This window comes from Cygnus olor, chromosome 6, assembly GCF_009769625.2.
Source record: "Cygnus olor isolate bCygOlo1 chromosome 6, bCygOlo1.pri.v2, whole genome shotgun sequence".
In the NCBI taxonomy this organism is placed as follows: Eukaryota; Metazoa; Chordata; class Aves; order Anseriformes; family Anatidae; genus Cygnus; species Cygnus olor.
The window spans coordinates 24,266,151-24,285,784 of record NC_049174.1 but is presented as its reverse complement, the minus strand read 5'-3'; the positions used below and the strand labels follow the sequence as shown (position 1 = coordinate 24,285,784).

General features: G+C 44.6%; 2 protein-coding genes across 2 annotated transcripts in view; both read left to right on the top strand.

Annotated features, from left to right (window-relative positions):
• The window catches only part of KALRN (kalirin RhoGEF kinase), a 500,534-nt gene extending 489,288 nt beyond the window's left edge, over positions 1–11,246 (top strand). The window contains 5 exon segments of the mRNA XM_040562309.1: positions 1,351–1,515; positions 2,126–2,204; positions 3,380–3,580; positions 4,501–4,639; positions 6,330–11,246. Of these exon segments, the coding sequence (XP_040418243.1) occupies positions 1,351–1,515; positions 2,126–2,204; positions 3,380–3,580; positions 4,501–4,639; positions 6,330–6,875 (1,130 nt within the window). The 3' untranslated portion in view covers positions 6,876–11,246.
• A 150-nt stretch (positions 11,247–11,396) lies between these two features.
• On the top strand, positions 11,397–17,939 carry UMPS (uridine monophosphate synthetase). The gene is made up of 6 exons (XM_040560781.1): positions 11,397–11,593; positions 12,130–12,283; positions 13,829–14,497; positions 15,125–15,300; positions 15,832–15,946; positions 17,252–17,939. Exons 1-6 carry the CDS (start codon positions 11,453–11,455, stop codon positions 17,425–17,427), a joined length of 1,431 nt encoding a protein of 476 aa, XP_040416715.1. The 5' UTR covers positions 11,397–11,452; the 3' UTR covers positions 17,428–17,939.
• Positions 17,940–19,634: the final 1,695 nt, after the last annotated feature.

Sequence of the window (19,634 nt, the reverse complement as noted above, 5' to 3'; positions counted from 1 at the left end):
ATTATTATTGTTTTATCTGGATAGCACTGCAGATTCCTGCATGCTTTTCTAGCTCAGCTCCAAAATCCACTCATTCTTAAATCCAGCCATCTGAATGGATTTAACTCCCCCTGAAAAATTAAATAGAAGATAAATGCACTGTTGCCCCTGTATGCACAGGTTTGTTTGCTCATCAAGGGCATTTGAAGCGATTCACATCCCCTTTTGCATTCTTCCTGCAATGGCATGATGCTCTCTGGGCAGTAAACCTTGCCTTAGGTATGTGGCCTCTGTTTTCTCCCTTCATCCTTCAAAAATCCCACCTCAGGTTAGCAAATGTGCATCTCCATCATGTTAATCACTCCATCACGTTAATACCTTCTCAAGGTCAATACTTTGCCTTCTCTTTCATTGTGCCATCAGTGTGTTTACCCATAGTACAGAAAATATACATATCATGGTAAATAAAAGAGCTCTGAAGCTCTAAAAAGCTCTGAAGCTACTAGTTTTAAGACAAAATTTGATATGTTATTGAAATAAATCTTGGAATGTGATAGGGCTCAGTGTCCTAGCAGTCCTTTTCTGTTCTGTGCCCCAGTGTGTTCCTGTGCAGATGAATGAAGTATTACTCCTTTGGATGCCACAGGCTAGGCAACGTTTGTTTTTTTTTTTCCTGTTAGGAGGAGAAACACATCATGGAGTCACACATTTCTTAGCTGCAATCCTGCATATCTGCAAAAAGCCCATGCCAAGCCTCAGAAAACTGGTTCTTTGCAGCTCCAGCTTTCACTGGAGCCACCAGGTCTTCCGCAGGCACTTTGCACTGGTGCCCTTCCTCAGCTTCACCTGTGGCTTGCTTCCTACCTTTTTTTTTTATTTTCCCCAGTGTTTCTCTCATAGCAGAGCCGTCAGCAAGTCATTCCTCCTTTCCTGCCTTATCTTGTTGCCTGCAAACATCACTGGTAGCACACAGCCTCAGCTAGACTTCTGGACAGATCAGCTTGTCCCTGGGTTGTGGTTTTTCCATTGGTAGCAGTCAAGTGAGGGGCATCTCCTTCCTCCTGCATTTCAACAGACAGGGAGACGTCTGCAACACCAAACAGCTTCTCATGTCCCTTTCTGGTTTAACAGAAATAAATCAGCCTTAACTTTGCCTGTTAAAAGCTCCAAGGATTTTAACCTCCCAGGGCACCACATTGGAGAGCCTCTGTGTGCTTTGTTCTCATGTTGACAGCAGTTTATGAAATGTCCTCTAGCATTTGGCCATATAACCTCTAAGCAGCAAGAACAAGTCCCCTGCTCTCCCTGCTCTGAGTTCACTCATCGGGGTTGTCTCCATCACCTCTCCTTCTCTCCCTCCCTACAACACAGGCTCGCAGGTCTGGCAGCAGTCGGTGGCCTCAACTCTGGACACCTACCTTGTCATTGAAGACCTGTCCCCAGGCTGCCAGTACCAGTTTCGAGTGAGTGCCAGCAACCCCTGGGGGATCAGCTTGCCCAGTGACCCATCCGAATTTGTGAGGCTCCCAGAGTATGGTGAGTGGGTATGGGGAGGAGGGGGTGATGCTTGCAGGGCATCCACGGTGAACTGGACTTGTGAGGTCCTGCTAAGAACGTTGATCCTGGAGCTGGTATGAATAGGAGAGAAAGCCTGGGAGATGCTCAGAGTCAGCTCCTGCCACTGGAAAGGCTCTCCATGCCTGTTCCATGCCTGTTCCTGCACCGCCTGGCTCACAGCTGCTGCTCAGCGTGCATGCATTTCCCCAGGTTTCAGTAGCTCCAGCACATAACCAGGTGTGTGACTGGCTTCAATAGCCTGTGCTAGATGAAATGAGATCTCACGTGGCATAGATCTCCCTTCCATTTGCACACAGATAAGCCCTGAGACTGTCCGTGTGGTCCCTTTCCAGCCCAAAATAGCAAGGACAGATTTGAATCCATCTTATCCACACCTTGCTCTGGGAAGCTCTGGCTTTTGGTGGTCTAATGCACTGGATGTGATAGAGCAGTGTGAAATTGGACTCAGTAGTAATGTTTGCTGTTCTTAAGTAATATATTCTCACCTAATTTAGAAATATGTGGTTTATAATCCACACTAAATTGTCTTGTATTTACACTCTCTTGCATGTGCTTTCTTCTCCTAAAGATTCTGCTGCTGATGGTGCCACTATTTCGTGGAAGGAAAACTTTGACCTTGCATATGCAGAACTGCATGAGATTGGGAGGTAATATTAACCCTGCTTATTGCTGCAATGAAACACTGAAACAATGGCTTGAAGATGGGGCCTTGGAAGAGAGCTTAGGCTGCTTTTTGTAGTTAGCTTGAAAACTTCTCCTTTCAGAGAGCATTGCACATTAAGTACTCATTACAATACAGACTGGCCAAAATGCTGGCTAAATCTTGTCTTTCAAGACCAGTTGTGATTTGAGGATTGCAACTGGGACATGGGTGACCGAATGCAAACCTCTCAACAATTAGGCAGCCAAATCTCTGGCAGCCACTGCCAGTGCTTGCTGCTATCTCCTCTGACATCTCGGGTTTGAAGTGGGCTTTTGAAGTCAGGATGACTTGCTGGTTCTGGCTGTGCTTAACCTCAGAGACTGTTTGCAAAGCACTTAGGCATGTGACTGACTTAAATCAGGTGCTGAAGGGCTCTGCTGAGCGGCGTGGTCAGTGAGCAGGACCTCGTGCAGACAGCTGATAAGGGCGCAAAACAACGCAGGTTGATGTTCATGCGGTCATGTCTTATCCCAGAGGTCAGCGACGTGCTTCTGGGGCTGAAAGGGTAGGAGCCTGCCTGGTTCTGTGGAAAGAAGAGTGTATGTATTACCAACAGGCCAAGTGCAGCACATGGCTTCATCAAGTACTCTTGCTTCCAGGAATGGTGCTAGGCACCAGTCTGTGTGACTTACCTAAATGCCTTCATGCCAGCTGTTTGCTCCTAATTTCTCACTGTATGCCTGAAACTGCAAGACAAAATGATTGCTTAGCGATTACTTAACAAGGGTTTTCTTTTTGTTGTCCGAGTAAGTTCGGGTTCATTATTTAAGCAACTAGAGAGGGGAGAACCATGTTTAGGAACAAGAAGGCAGAACCTGTAAAAGCGGCAGCAAATTGAACCCAGGGGAGATTGTTAGAGGACATCAGTAGGGCTACACGAAACAAAGTGGCTGTTTGCTGTCGGTGCTTGCTAATCCCCAAAGAATCCAAACAGCCAGGGCAAGAGACGGGGGGTTCTTGTTGGAAAAAGGTTATGAACGACTAGTTAAGTGTGATTCTCTGTGAAATGTTAATGTACTAAATCAAATAACACTTTGAAAATCAGCCTGCTATTGCACTGGAAAACAAGCATGATTTATTTATTGGTCCCATTCATTATTCTGATTTTTTTTTTTCCAGGGGACGATTCTCCATAGTAAAGAAATGTGTTCACAAAGCTACCAGGAAAGACGTTGCTGTAAAATTCGTTAGTAAAAAAATGAAAAAGAAAGAGCAAGCGGCACATGAAGCAGCTCTGTTACAGCATTTACAGCATCCTCAGTACATCACTATCCATGATACCTACGAGTCTCCTACTTCTTACATCCTAGTTTTGGAGCTGTAAGTACATGGAGCTTCAATTCAAGTGTCTGGGTAGGAATCACAGCACTATTTAAAGCCAAGGATAAAATTCACCCTCGCTTCAGCAGGGCAAAGACTTTGTCATCTGTTTTTTATTGATTGTGACATCAAATGAAATAGCCATTTTCTGCTGACTTTCTGCTGCCTTTTCTTTACAGTAAATAAGATTCAGGGGTACAAATAAAACTGCTTTCTACTCTGGCGAGGCCTGGGTAATTGTATCAGCAGTTAGTCTGTCACACTGAATAGGATGAAATTTACTTGGGCAGTTTTGTCCACTGTTTATATGTGAGTAAACGTGCTTCAGCTGGATTGCAGCCTACATTGCTCTAATAGTTTTTGGTGAAAAAAGCTGCACAGGGACTATTCTTGTCCCCCTAAGGAGAAATAGCAACCAAAATCCAAAATGCTTCTTTGTTACAGAGTATCCAACAAAGTATATTTGGGCTCTTTGCTTATTTATTTATACACATAAATAAAACTAGGTGGAAAACTTTTATGGGGTTAGTTTTCCCACAGAACATATTACCAGCTGAAAATGCCAGTGATTCTTTCTGAATTATGCAATCCTCTCCGTAAATAAATAGACGAAGCCAAATAATTAAGTGGATCTGTTTTCAAAGGAATCTCCTCTGTCTATTGAATACATCCTTAAGCAAACTACTTTACTTTGAGACTGTTGCTAATTTTTTTAGAACTGGGTTTAGCAATAGAGGATTAATCATTCTACCACTTCCACAGCCTGCAGTATCTCGAGATATCGTTAAATATCAGATCTCTCTTTTTGGTTTCCTCTATTTTTAGGTCACAAAGTTTCCATTGCAGTTTTGTTTTCAAATATTAGCTGTTCCTGGAGATGCCATGTGATCTTTCACGTGTGGGGTTTGATTTGTTTGCAGGATGGATGACGGTCGTCTCTTAGATTACCTAATGAACCACGATGAACTCATGGAGGAAAAGGTAGCTTTCTACATAAGAGACACAATGGAAGCCTTGCAGTATCTTCACAATTGCCGAGTGGCTCATTTGGACATAAAGGTAAGAGAAGAAAATGATGCTGTTACTCAGTGCCCCTGTACAGACAGTTCCCAGCTTCACTGACAGCGCGGAGGTGCAGTCTGTGCTCTGAGGGATGATCACTGAATGGACAAGTGCTACTTTTCAGACCTATTGGCCAGAGAAAGGACCTGCAGCATGAGGTCTATATCTTCCTTCAGCTCAGAGATGCACTTTGTCCTTGATTCATTGGTTTGTTCTCAAGGGCTTTCTGGAAGAGGGATTTGATGAAGGAGAAGGGCAGGACTGCGATGTCAGTAGCTCCTGAGTGAGGACGAACAAGCTGCAGCCTCTAATGTCATGCTCTGTGAGACTAGCACAGCTCATTCCTCCCCGTGTTAGCACACGTGGCAGGAGGCACTGTGCTGTCCTGGATTCAGCATTGTGCTGCCATCCTCACCAACATCCCAGTGATCTGGGACGGCAGAAAACTGGTGATTGAAGTTATGATCAAGTGCTCTGGGCTTTGTGTTCTGCAGCTTTGATTCAAGTTGCCAGGGGTATCAGATAATCTATAATTTATTTGAAGACTTAAATGGAATTTAAAAATGGAGAATGAGAGATGGATTTAACTGTCTTGTATCATGGACAATCCAGCTCCATGGAGGTCTCATCTCAGCCCTGCAGCCCCCAGGCACGTCAGATGAAGTGGTGTTTTCATTCTTCTGCTGCCTACCACTGCTACTACAAAAAAAAAAAAGAAAAGATCCCTTTTGTGAAATGTCTTATGTGAGCATTAGTCCCAAAAGGCTATATTATCCAGGTTTCTTTCAGTAAGACTGCTTGTATTTTCTGCTGTATTTATAGGACTTGTCAAAAAATAGACATCACTTGTAGGTAAGAAACTGCACTGAATTCTTTATTTGATCATAAGATACCTCCCAAAAACAAGGTGGGAAGCCAATTTTCTGTGACCTATTTACAGTTCTCCTGAATGAGGCATGCTAAATAAAGTACCTTCTGTTGCTGAGTGGGAAGAGGGAGATGCATTGCTAGGGACAATAGACCTAGCCATGGACTGTCTTGTCCCAAGATCCTCTCAAGATTGTGCTAATTTTGTCTTTCCACAACAGAAGAGCAAGTGGAGAGGTTTGAAGAGTAGTGTAGTAGACTTTGAGTTGTATATATATGTGCATGAGCATGAGGAGCTATAGGAAAAATGCATGGAAAAGTGACTCTAGAGAGGTAGTGGACAAAAAGTTTAATATTTGCTTTACAGAGAACATTTCTCTCATACATTTATGTCAACCAGGTGTCATGTAAACAAGTGGAATCTGAATAAATCAATCAGAGTGTTGTAGCTTGTCTCAAAATTACATCTGTCAGTGCTCTTAATCTGTAGAGATTATTCTGAGAAAAATAAATTGCAAGTATTTGGGACTACGTATAAAATCACACTGTGTTGCACTGGTGTAAACCGAGGATGCTGTCTTTGCAGCTTCAGTGTTGATCCAAATTGACAGCAGGGTATACAGGAGCTGACCAGGTTCCTTGTCAGTAACTCTCCTGCTCTGTATGTCACACATACCTGATAAAATGTGATTTTTGATCAGTTCTTCAACCTAAAACACACAGCTAAATATTTGGATAGGGGTGTATCTAGAATAAAGGCTACACCTTTTGTTTGCAGAACTAGAGCATAATTAAGTTTTTGTTATTCTCTTTTCCGCAGCCAGAAAATCTGCTCATTGATTTAAGAATCCCGGTACCTCGTGTCAAGATCATCGATTTGGAAGATGCAGTTCAAATCACAGGTCATTATCACGTCCACCACCTCCTTGGAAACCCAGAGTTCGCAGCTCCTGAAGTTATCCAAGGCCTTCCTGTCTCCCTGAGCACGGACATCTGGAGCATTGGGGTCCTCACCTACGTCATGTTGAGCGGTGTCTCTCCCTTCCTGGATGAAAGCAAAGAGGAGACTTGTATCAATGTGTGCAGAGTAGATTTCAGCTTCCCACCTGAGTACTTCTCTGACGTGAGCCATGCCGCCAGGGATTTCATCAACGTTATCCTCCAAGAAGACTTCAGGAGAAGGCCAACGGCAGCCACGTGTTTACAGCATCCATGGCTGCAACCACACAATGGCAGCTATTCCAAAATCCCTCTGGATACCTCCCGCTTGGCTTCCTTCATTGAGCGCCGCAGACACCAGTACGACGTGCACCCCGTCCCCAGCGTCAAGAGTTTCCTGATGAGCAGGCTGAACCCAGGAACGTAATGCCTGGCTCCCTGGGACAAGACACTGCTGGTGCTGAGGCACGGCACAGGGAGCGAGCAGGCACAAAGATCTTCTGTACATACTTCTGTATTTGGCATTGGCATTTGAGGGGTACAGATCTGTCTGGAGGCCACAGTCCTTGCCCAGTTACTGAGAACCAAAGCAAACAGGGTAACGGCGACAGGTACCTGCTCCGCTCCCTCGGCAGGCTCCTCCTGGAAGCATCTCCACAGGGCTGCGGGCAGCAAACGCCAACTGGAAACAAGAGCCAAAACTGCAGTTGCCTTAATCTTTGGGAGGCAGCCTTACGAGAAATCCTCTTGATCTTGCTGAACTGATTTCAAAGCGTCTGAGAGATTAGGAGTAGGATAGCATGTGGAGGAGTAAGTCTAGGCCGACCTTAGCGTGTGCTGCAGGTCTGCACTGAATTCAGCTCTTGCTGAGGTCACTGCAAGCCTGCTCCAGGTTAACAGATGGATTTTGCACACCCTGTACACCCAGGTCTCCCATGATTTCAGTGGGGACTTTGCCTGCATGGGACATGCAAGATCAGGTCTTGTTGGATCAGCTTCTGTGGTGGCGTGGCTTAGGTACACTCTCGTTACATGGTAGTGCTCAGAATAAAATTCTGTGTTAACCCTTGGGCTTTCTGCTTTGTCAAGTCAACATGCAGTACCTTTTGGAGCTATGATTAAGGCAATGAATTCATTGGAGCATACAGCTGTTTCTGATGAAGCACAATGGGACTATGATGTGTTTTTTTTAAAGCATTTTATATACACTGTATAGAAATCTTTTGCGAAACCTGTGCATTGAAAAAAGGATGTGTCCAATTTTTGCAGTATCTGTAAACAATGATTGACGAAGACAATTTTTTCTATCACAGGTTTTCAGTATACATATATTGTATCATATATATATATATATATATATAAAGGATCCTGTTTCATTTCTAGCTTCAGAATTGCTTGGCCCAAAGTCCATCTAAAGCCTTTCAAAGTGCAGTTGGTAAGTGGTGAGTCCATCCTTGTGCTTACAGCTCAAAAATAGTTTTCAGTGTTTAAAGTATGTCATTTGTTTCATTTCCAAACTTGTAAATATCTCTCAGCTGCCGTTAGCACCTCATCACCAAAGCATTCGTAAGGATATTTTTATGTCCAAAGCCTAGTTTGTAATAAAATAAAAAATATCTGCAATTAAAACATTTCTCTCTTGCAAGCCAAGTTGCAACATCATCACATTGATGTTACAGTGACGGAGCCAGCCTTAGTACAAGCAACACAGAGTCTGCAGTGACAGATCAGCAGTTCGTAGGCTGGCCAAGTCTTCCTCTCTCTAACAGCAGGACTGGAAGGGGAAACACCTCCCTGGCTGGTGCTTCCCCATCCTGCTGCAGCACCATAAAACCCTACAGCCTTCCAGGCTGATGATCAGAGAATTTTTTTAACCCTGGCACGTGAGTACATTGCCTTGGTGCTGAGTGCCACTGCTGTGCCTGCAATAGGAAATGTCAGTTGTTACCAAAGGTTTTCCTAATGAAAAGGGCTTGCTCTGGCCATGTGTACTCAGCAGAGGCTCCCTTGAGATATCTCATAAGGGCAAGAGCCAAATTCAACTCGCCATCCAAGTAACTGCACTGTGAGCCTGCAATGTCTCTGCAGGAGCAAAAGCTGGCTCTGCCAGCAGGTGATGGAGATTCTCTGCAAGTGCTGCGCACTCTCAGGGCTCTGCTAGCCCTTCTTCTGATCCACCTCCAAGCTCAGTTTCATGGCAGGTAGGAGACCCAGCCTTTCTCTTTGTGCTTGCTCTACCAGGCACAGCAAATCACGATGTTCAGTGCTGCATGCACACAACACGAGAGCAGACCTTGAGATCTAGGAGCTGCAGTCAGAGGGGCAAGCCCAGGTGCCTGAGCAGAGTCAGAGGCAGCATATGGGGCTGTGTGAGTGATGGAGAGGTCTAATATTGGGGGAAGTTGTGGAAAGGCTTGAGTGTTCACAGAGGGCTAAAGCTTCAGTTTCCCTCTGTGGTGCAGCAGATAATTTTCTGAGCAACTCAGCAGCACCTCATAGACAAAGAACAGACTCTCTTCCTGAGCTAGAGTGTGAAGTATGTGATTTCTTAGCAACCAAAACTTCAGGCAGCAGTCATCAAGGGGTGTCTTTAATTAGCACCAGCCGCAGGTACTTCTCACTGCAGGACTGTTTGTGCTTCTTCCTATTTGTCGAAGCTGGCTCTTTGTGCTGTGATCGTGCTGCCCTTAAGAAAATGTTTATGGAAGTGTGGTTTATAAAACCCACAGCTTTTATTAGGCCCGTGGGTACAGTTTAAGTCGCAGTCTTTCTGCTTGGCATTAATACAAACAAATTCTCATGTATCACAGGAAATCTGGAGTTATTTATCATTTTATTTTGCTGCATCCTGCATTCACATCTCAAACTGTGAAAACAGGCACTTTGGACATATAGGGGGAAAAAGCTGGATTGATTAAAGGAACACTTAAGTCTCCAATTGCTATCAAATAGCAGAAAAAAAAAAAAGGCTGAAAGAGGATACATGGTGCTCATATTCAAAAAAGTGATTCCTCTTGAAGGGAGAGCTGGAGCTGCTGAGCTCTGAAGATTTTGAGTATTATGGGGTTGCTTTCCTTTATGGTCCTGTTTTTCCCATGTTCATGTTAGACAGCTCCTCTTCCTGGGCACTGCTTTTCTTACAGCACATTCAGGAAAACTCAAACCCATTGGTACTTCCAGATGTGTCTGATTATAAACCTTGCATTTTACCTCAAACATTATATTTTTTTGCCTGAATTGTCGTTCATGTCAGGTTGACATGAAACGCTGCCATCTAATAAATACAGAGGAAGCATTCAAATATTGCTCTCCCAAGGCCTTTTTCAGCCTTTGCCACCCTCCGCAGGGAGCTGCTGGCCCCTTGGGAAGCTCAGGGCCTTCCCAGAGGGCAGCATCATGTGCAGTGCTGGTAGCCACCCCGGCCAGTACAACCAACAGCAATTCCAGCGCTTTGGCTGCACAAGCTTGGTGCGGAGCAGCCCTCCAGGCAGGCAGCCACTGCCTGCAGGCTCCTGCACTGCCACTGGAATCCAAATTCGTGTCTTGGGTGAGCTACCGAGCAGCAAGTCCTGCGGGCAGGGCGGGCCAGGTTGACACACACACAGCGCCCGGGGTCTTAGGCTTGAAAACCCTAAAGCAGTCCAGAGTCTGCATTTGCAACACTTCTCTTGTCCTAATTGTACCAACAAGTCTTGCTTAGTCCCATTGTCTTTTTATTTTAAATGGCTTTATTCTTTTTTCATTAACATTTACCTTTAAAATCATTTTTACTTTTAACCTACGATAATGCTGAGAGAAAGCCTGTGCCCTCAGCTGACCTTCCCAGGTTTTGGTGCCCAGCATTTCTGAAGATGCCATCAGGCCCTTGTTACAAATGCCACAGACGAAGGCTGAACGCAGAACAGCACAGTATGACTTGGCTATATACAACCGTATTTTAATACCCTTGCAATGAGAGGGCTACGTCAGGTGACCTGGGATAATGTAAACTCCAGAGAGAAATGTCAAGGCTAGCCTGTATATACAAGTCTGACAGATAATTAACGTGCACAGGGACTAACAAGCTGGTTTTGTTCCTGTTCCTTTCCATGCAGCAGCAGATCCCCCCCCAACACAGGGCCTGGATCTATTTCCCTGCTTGTTTGTCCTCACTCCATCAGAAAATGGTGCTTTCCAGGGACACGAGGCCTGGCCCCGTGCCGCCAGGCTGGTTGTGCGGTGCCATCAAGTGCTGGGACGTGTCACACCGAGTGTCACCGCCACGTGTTGGCCATGACCATGGCAGCCGGGACAGACGAGCTGGCCTCTGCGCAAGCCATACGGCACCACCACGTTCACCTCCTGGTGCTCTTCTCTTCCTACCAATCTCTGTCACCGAGACCTGTTTGCTGGTGACTTTTGGAAGGCAAATGCGACAAAGGGCAAAAAATAATTTAAAAAAAAAAAAAAAGTGTCAGCCTTGTTCGCTAAGGGCAAAACTCAATGCCTGTCCACCGCTGCGACCACCAACTGGAGCTAGGGGGGAGCGGCACGGCCAGCGACACAGCGCTTTCAAGGTGCGAAGTATGTCCACAGCCTTAACAATTTCAGCGCGCCGCTGGCTTGCCCGAAGCTCTGGGGCACACGACTGCCCGCTCGCCATTTGAAAAGTCGGCCTCTTGCTGTGGGCCGGCACCTCCGCCATGGCTGCAATGCCCCTGTGTGCTTGGACTGTGCACCCTTCCTATAGACGGACTGTGCTAGCGACGTGTTTTCTGGGCTGTTCTCTATTTTGGATTAAAACTCGGTTGTTGGGAGAACAAGCGGCTCCGTCTCATTTCCCAACGCGGCCTTTTCTTTTTTTTTTTTTCTTTTATTATTTTTTTAAACGGGAGGAACCAATCGCACCCGGACCGTTCGGGCCCAACCCGAGGGACCCGGGGGGGGGGGGGGGAAGAACACAGCGTTGCGCATGCGCAGCCGCCCCGCCTGACGCCGCGTCCGCCATCTCGGGAGGGCGGGTAGATGGCGGCGGGCGGCGTGGCGGCGGCGCTGTTGGCGGCGGGCGCTCTGCGCTTCGGCAGCTTCGTGCTGAAGAGCGGCATCGCCTCGCCCGTCTACGTGGACCTGCGAGGCCTCGTCTCGCACCCAGGCCTCCTCAGACAGGTGCTGGCCCCTTGGGGGGGAGCCCCTGGTGCGCTGGGAGGATGAGGAGGGAGTGAAGGAGGAGGAGGAGGAGGAGGAGGAGGAGGACTAAAAGGAAGAAGGAGGAGGAGGAGAAGGGAGGAGATTGGACTCGATGATCCTTCAAGGTCCCTTCCAATCTCTAACGTTTTGTGAGGAAAAGGAGGAGGGGGGATGCTGCCTTATCGGGGGCCTGGGGGTCCTGCCCTGTGGTGGCACCTGGGGCGTTTGGGGCATTGCTTTGTCGTTCTGCTTGCTTGAAGGTGGGGAAATTTGTGGTAAGTAGCCAGAAAAAAAAAGGGCGCAGAGAGCCCCGAGCATCGTTCGCAGAAGCATCATTCACAGCAGTGATGCTTTGCTGCGGGGAAACCGCTGAAGACTGCTTACAGGTGTTAGGCAGCTTGCAGCTATCAAATAATACAAAGGAGAGAGCTTTTTGTGCCTTCCCTTCCGTTGGTGGTGTACTTGTTGAGGAGTGGTCGCTCCAGTCTGATGCCTCACATACATGTATTTTTCAGGTTGCAGATCTTCTGTTTCAAACAGCAAAAGATGCTGGTCTCGAGTATGACTGTGTGTGTGGCGTTCCCTACACGGCATTGCCACTGGCCACAATTATTTGCTCAGAAAAGCAGGTTCCAATGCTTATACGGAGGAAGGAAGCGAAAGACTATGGTAAAACCTTCACATGATGAATTTGTCTTTACTTGTTGGCTGGTTTGTGAAATAACTATATTTTTAAGGTTCTTCTCTAACGTGCATCCCTGTTTCAGTTTAAGACTACCACTTCAATGCAAATAGCTACACCTTTTTCCCTGAAACGTACCTCCCATAGCATCAGGCTCTCCCAGCTGGTCTCTCATTAGCCTGCAGCTCAAATCCTGCTGTAGTAGGTTTGGAAGCTCACAAGCTGCTTCTTTGCTTCCACGGTGTCTTTTTTTTTCTTTTGGCACCGTTATTGTGGGCTACCGCCCTCTTACAGAAACAGTTGCTGCAGTTTCTGATGTGCTGAGACCAGTGCCATGTCTCACCCCCAAACAGAACTTTCTGCATATCGACTCCAAGAGGAATCTTTGTAGTCTGTTCTTGTTTTGTCTCTCAAAGCCCTTTTTCTTTCAAATCCCGTAGCCCTGTAATCAGTGGGCAAGGTGTACCAGGTGAGAAGCAGTCAGTTCTCTACACAGGGATCAATTTTATTTTAGTTAGGTGGAAAGGGGATGAGGGGTATGTGTAGGAGAGGGAAACTGAAGCATTAACATACTCTGTCAAATAGATTTCTGTGTGTGATAAACGCTATCCTCTTCCAACAGCGTTCAGTTAGAGAGGATGTTTTTCAAAGCTAAACATTAGCCAATGTGCTAGGCACGAGAACTGTTGCTATTCCTTCTTGTGAAGGACAAGTTGATTGTGACAGCAATTAACTGCCTGGTACAAGGGTTCCGGTGTCACACGGATTGCAGAGCTGTACTTACACTTGTGAGACCGTCATGGTTGAAGCACCGCAGTCTGTGTAATGTTCACCCGCTGCTTGCTGCTTCCTGGGAAAGCTAGGCAGCCTTTGTTGTTGCTCCCCGGGATGCCTTTCATGGACTTGTGCCTATTGTTCGTTATGGCAAAGGCATTTGGGGGGTTTACTCTTCCTAATTGTTCTAACAACAGACATGTGAAGCATAGAATAATGCCTGTGAAAAATAGAAAATATGTTGAAGAGTATCAGTGGCTTTGCTACTTCAAAGACATTTAAAGTAACTTTTAGTTTAAAGACTTTTAAGTTACTGGAGAAAATATTGTTGGTGTTTTGAAGGTTTAATTCATAGTAATACTAAACGTGAATTTCTGTAGTCAGCTTACACAAAGATTATTTCAATACGTGCAGCTAAGAATATGTCAGATTTGTTAATGAAACGTACAAAATGTGTTTATCCCCTTGGAGAAGTAACGGTCTTTATGAACTGAGTTACAAGTCAGTTACTGAGCTGTGATGAGAACTGTGATACCTGGTATCAGGTATTAACTAAAGAAATTCTCTCTACATACTGACAGTGAGCATGAAATTGCTACTTTCTTGGAGTCTGATTCGATTTTTTACTGCAACATATGCTTGTATGCAAAACAGATATGATCTTTAACATATCAGGTTAAAATCGTGATACTTCTGATGTGTGCTGTGGTCTTTTAAACCTTGTTCATTTAGTTAAGTGTGTGTCTCTTATTTTAAAGGTACTAAGCGGCTGGTAGAAGGCACCATTAATCCAGGAGAAACATGTTTAATCATTGAAGATGTGGTAACAAGTGGATCTAGTGTACTGGAAACTGCAGAAGTTCTTCAGAAAGAAGGATTGAAAGTCACAGATGCTGTAGTGCTGTTGGACAGGGAGCAGGGTGGGAAGGCCAGGTTAGAAGAACGTGGAATTCGTCTGCACTCTGTCTGCACGTTGTCTGGGTTGTTAGATATTCTCCAGCAGCAGGGAGAAGTGGACGTTGAGATGGTTGAGAAGGTGAAGAACTTCATTCGGGGAAACATGTTTGAGCCAGTGGCTCAGAATGGTCCCGCTCCCGTGAAAAGAATTTGTAAAGAGCTGAGCTTCAGGGCTCGTGCTGAGCTGCCCGGGGTGCATCCTGTTGCAGCCAGGCTTCTCATGCTCATGGAAAAGAAACAAACCAACTTGTGCCTTTCTGCTGATGTCACAGGATCCAAAGAGCTGCTGCAGTTAGCTGCCAGCCTGGGCCCCAGCATTTGTATCCTAAAGACTCACGTAGATATCCTGAATGATTTCACCCAGGAAGTAGTAAAGGAGTTGAGAGCACTCGCAGATCGGCACGAGTTCTTGATTTTTGAAGATAGGAAATTTGCAGACATTGGAAACACAGTGAAACATCAGTATGAAGGTGATTATCATCGGCCTTGGTTTACAATAACTTTGCTGCCGGTCTGTGTAACTGCAGCACTGGAACAGGCTGTCAGGAGAGACTGTGGGATCTCCGACCTTGGAGAAAACTCGTGAGCAACCTCATCTAGCTTTGAAGTTAGCCCTGCTGAGAGGGCACGACCTCCAGAGGTCCCTTCCAAAACCTAAATCTTTTAATGAATCTATGCTTGTGCTCAGTAAGTACTTTTGAATAGCTGTTTGCCACGAGAAACGCAGTGTGGCACTTAAAGCAGCCTGCTATGCTTGTGTGCTTGTTATGGCTTTCATTTGTTACTGCAGCTGTAGATGATCTGAATACTGTTGCACCTGTGACAGTAGAATTTTAGCTCACTGTAGATGACTTAATGAATAGTAAAGGCAAGTTACTAAGTGCTTCTGTAATATAAAACTGGGAGATGATGCTTTGTGGTTGTGCAGCTGTCAGGAGTGTCTGATAAAACTGCACTTGTAACTGTTAAGCTTCAGCAGTAAAAAGTCTTTTAACGTGAATGATTTAGTGTACTGCTTGTTTTGTTTAATTCATGTTTAATACGTTTCTAATGACTAACTTCACTTTGCCTGTGTCTTTCTCTCTCTCTCTTCTCAGGTGGTATGTTCAAAATAGCATCCTGGTCAGACATAGTTAATGCTCACGTGGTTCCAGGTTCTGGAGTTGTGAAGGGTCTGAAGGAAGTAGGCCTTCCTCTGCAGCGGGGCTGCCTTCTCATTGCTGAGATGAGTTCCCAAGGGTCGCTTGCAACAGGCAAATACACAGAAGCTGCAGTGAGTAGGCACTTCTGTTTCAGGTTAACGGCTTGTAAAGTTTTCTGACAAGGGAGGTTTTGTGTGCTGCTAACATCTACGCTTCCATAAGTCTCTCCAGTTCTATTTATTATAGGCTCTCTTTCTGTGGAGACTCAGGAATCTGATAGCGTAGCACTTAAAGGTTACGTCTGTAGGCTGCTGGTGTAAGGTGGTTGTCTTTCACACCATGAGCCCTAGTGAACGTGACAGGTTTGCCATTCACCACCTTTTTTTTTTTTGATTAGCAATAAAATTCTAATCAGTGTAAGTTCATTGAGCGTATAAATGTAACTTTTGCATTCCTGTCTGCAAGAAAAGCAAGATCAATGAGGGATGAGTCAGTTCTGGGTGACTTTACATTGGTAAAGCAAGAACTTGCTAGAAACACTCCAGTGTTTCATGCCCTTGCTCTGCACACCTTCAATGTGTCAATGTGTGCATCAGAAGCAGATTAGTGGGCAAGCTTGATTTTAGGTATATCACTTGAAACTGTTTATTGGTCTTTTTCAGGTACAGATGGCTGAAGAAAACTCTGATTTTGTTTTTGGATTCATATCTGGATCTAGAGTTAGTAAGAAACCAGAATTTCTTCACTTAACTCCAGGGGTACAGCTGCAAGCTGGAGGTAACGTCTCCTGAAATATTTATAGTCTGTTTGTAAATGCAGTAAGTGCAAGATCAGTGCTTCTTTGAGCATCAGTTCTATCTATTGGAATTGGTAAGTCATGAAAAATGAGGGCTCTCTATGTCAAATTTGATCTGTGTCATTGTTGTGGAATTAGATTTTACAAAACTCTCATATAGAAGCAGTTAAGGATTTATTACATACCTTCATAGCAAATAACGAGGTTTATATTTTTTTATAATATAGAATATAATGATTTTAACAGCAAGGTTAATTTTTTTAACAGCAGTTAATCAGTATCTTAAGTAGTAGTCAACTAATACAATGATCTAAAGAACTTGTTATAATAAAAACAGCAACTTAGTTAAGGATTCAAGAATGGCAAGGTTCACCTGAGACTTACTGTCCTGGGGGCTTTCTAAATCCAGTTGCATGCTTCCAAAACTTCCCCTTAGAGCGAGTTATTCAACCTACTACCTCGCTGGCATTTATCTGCAGACACGCTTGTTCCTCGAGGAGTCAGCCCTGAGATGCACTTCCTCTCAGGGCTACGCTCAGAAGGGTCTCAGCTTGGGCACAGTTGGAGGCTGCAGCCCGCTGCAGTCGCTGGAGAGCTCAGAGTTCTTGTTTGGGATTACTATTTATAGGATTGCGAGGCTGTTGTCTTTTGTTCAGTAATTTTTCCAGGATACAAGGCTTTTGCCAATTTTTTATGATTAAGGTTGGACAGTCCCCTTCCCCTTAGCATTTAATCATGTCCTTGTCAATTAGTTACACCACAGGATACAACTGGAGGGGAGGGCTGATTGTCTGGTGCCTATATGGCATAAACAACAGGTATAAAGGGGAGAGAGGTAGCATCAGGCTTTACCACACTCTATAAATAACAGAGGAATGGTGTCAAGATGACTTCTCCTTTGATTATACAGAGGAAAGAGATGAAGTACCGTATTTGTCTAGTAAAGTGATTGATTTGTAGTCAAGCTCAGATTCCTTCGTTATTTTCCGTGAGAGATCTCATGGTATAGAGGTCTGCCTGAGGCTCCGTTGCTAACGAGCTGTCTGGTTCGGGGAGCGATCACGTTGAGGCCTGCTGTGGCTCATAAGCCTGAGCAAGACTTATGTCAAGTACAGGAGCAGAGCATACCTGCCACAGTAATTGGTAGGTGTTCATTAGTTGGAGGTACCTGATGGTTTATTAGGGTGAGAACTGAAACAATGGACCTGTTTTCTGTTCCAACATCTCCTTGAAAGTTTTTAGAAGGTATAATTCTGCACAAACTGAAAAAATGGTGTCTGTTTCAGGTGATGATCTTGGACAGAAGTACCTAAGCCCCAAGGAAGTTATTAGTGAAAGAGGTTCAGACATCATTATCGTGGGACGAGGCATCTTATCAGCTTCAGACCGCCTTCAAGAAGCAGAGAAGTACAGGAAGGCAGCTTGGGAGAGCTACATAAGCAGGCTTGGTGTTCATGCGTGAGATGGGATGCAGGTCGCTTCCCGAGTCAATGAGCAGAGCTGATGGAGCTGTAATCATTGTGAGACTTCTACGTAAATGCATTGACACTTCAGCCAGTAGAATACCGGGCCCTTCTGGAAGAAAATCTGTTGCTGGCTAAATTACTTTTTAATTGCATACATACAGACAAAGTTGTACCTGCCATGGTTGTTTTTCAGTATTTTCAGTTGTTGAATATATGAAACCAAAATTTGATGTTCGGTTTTTAGTTTTAATAACTTTCTCTGCTGAAAAATGTTGAATGAGAACACTCCAAGGATATTTGCCTTGCTGTTGTTGCTCTTGCTTAACCTCCTCACCCTTGAATTCCTCTGGCTGTGGGTCAGTATTTTACTATTAACTTCACCTGCAGCACTGACCTGTCTCACTGTCACAGGATTGCTCAACTCCACAATTTCCAAGCAGCAAGTATCAAGTCTTGATCCTACACTGTGAAATTGAATAATATGTTCTCTAATAAATAAGTTTGCTACTATTTTCATGTAATTGGATCTGTAAGTCTTTTTTTCTGTGGCAGTGCGAAACACTGTTTATTTTCAGAGCCAGGGCATGACAAAAATACGTCATTCTGCTGTTTTTTGTGACTTGTAGGAATTACTGCTGATGGTGCTTACAGTCTGCTCTGACAAGAATCTTTATAGCTCCCAGCTGTTGTGCATTTAATTATGGTGGAATTGCTGATTGCTCTAATGAGAAACAAATACGTACTCTCTGTTGCTTGATTTATGAAAATATTTGTGGAATACTTCCAGGAATTACTTTCCACGCTTTGGCGTTGTGAAGAAGGGTTAAGTTGAAATACCATGTATGATAGGATGGAATCACCTTGAATAGATTCAATATTTTCCAGGTGGAAATAAGCTTGAATTTTCATTGCTAACATAAAAACGTGAAGAATGCAGATGCATGGTGGTATGGTTCTAGACCATTGCTGTTTCTTTGCTGATGCAAAGTACACTAAGAAAGCTGGGTCCTTTTTTTAAATACATCTGCTTGTAGGCTAGGAACAATTATATCCAGTGAGATTTTTTTTTGGCTTTAATACTTGACAAATACTTGACACTTTCCTAGCCTTTCAGGAGATTAGAGTTATGCTGAAGTTCAAATGGAGAATTTGTGCTTGTTGTCAGTTGGATTAATGTATGCAGAGTGTCTAGGAAGAAGGGAAATGGGCTTGGATTTGAGGGTCTGTGGTATGTATGCTTCTTGTATTTGTGACCTAGTGCTGTGCAGGCAGTCAGACTTCAGAAACGTGTGACTGAAAAGCTTCCTGGCTGCCTGGGTAGGTTGAGGGTTATGACCTTATCCTTTTGCATTTCATGTTCCTTGGAAATGTTTCTCCTGCGCTTGACGAAGGTTTCTTACGGCTTATAAATGTGTTGCTGTGGAAAGAGTATTAGAATTTTCTCTATGTATGTTTTGTTTTTCCTTGGGGCTGCTGTTTGGTTCAAGATTCTTCTTGTGTGCCATGTTTAGATGGAGTTCTCCACACATAGGAAAGACGGAAGGTTCTCGTGGCCATCCTTCACCACTGGAACTTGATGAGTGTGTTGTCTCTTGTGAGCTGCCCTGCAATAGTCTGTGAGTCAGGATACTTTGCATCAACTTCTAAGAAGTTTCAGTCTTTTAAAGTGAATGTAGGTTGGGGGATTTGTTTGCTGTGTCTCATTAATTACCGAATATCCTTGAGGCATGTAGCAGAAGCAAGGCTTTCTCACTTAAACTGCTTTGCAGAAAACTACTCTGTCCACCAGGTGGAGCCGAGACTCTATTTTTCAGGATAGTTGATGCCCTAGTCTTCCTATAGCTGACGGTTTCCGCTGTTGATACCAACTTGAGATATGCTTAAGATGAAAACTTACCTGGTTTTCAACAACTTACTCCCTTGTGATGCCATAACTTAAAGCAGTAGAGTTTGCTAGACAGCTGCCTCAGATTTGGGTTTAGCGCTGCGTGTTTTAGGAGGGTCACTGTTAGAGCACAAGCAGAACTTGGTGAGTTCAGTATTTTCCACTAGCTGTGAAGTATGCGTCTGAAATTTATGCAGCTAAAACCATGAGGAAGATCTGAGAGCTAGTTTATCAGGCCTCTAGTGGAAAAAATAGCCACTGGATTTGGAGAGATGGATGTGATCTAGTATCTTGTTACTTTTAGAAGGTATTTGCAAC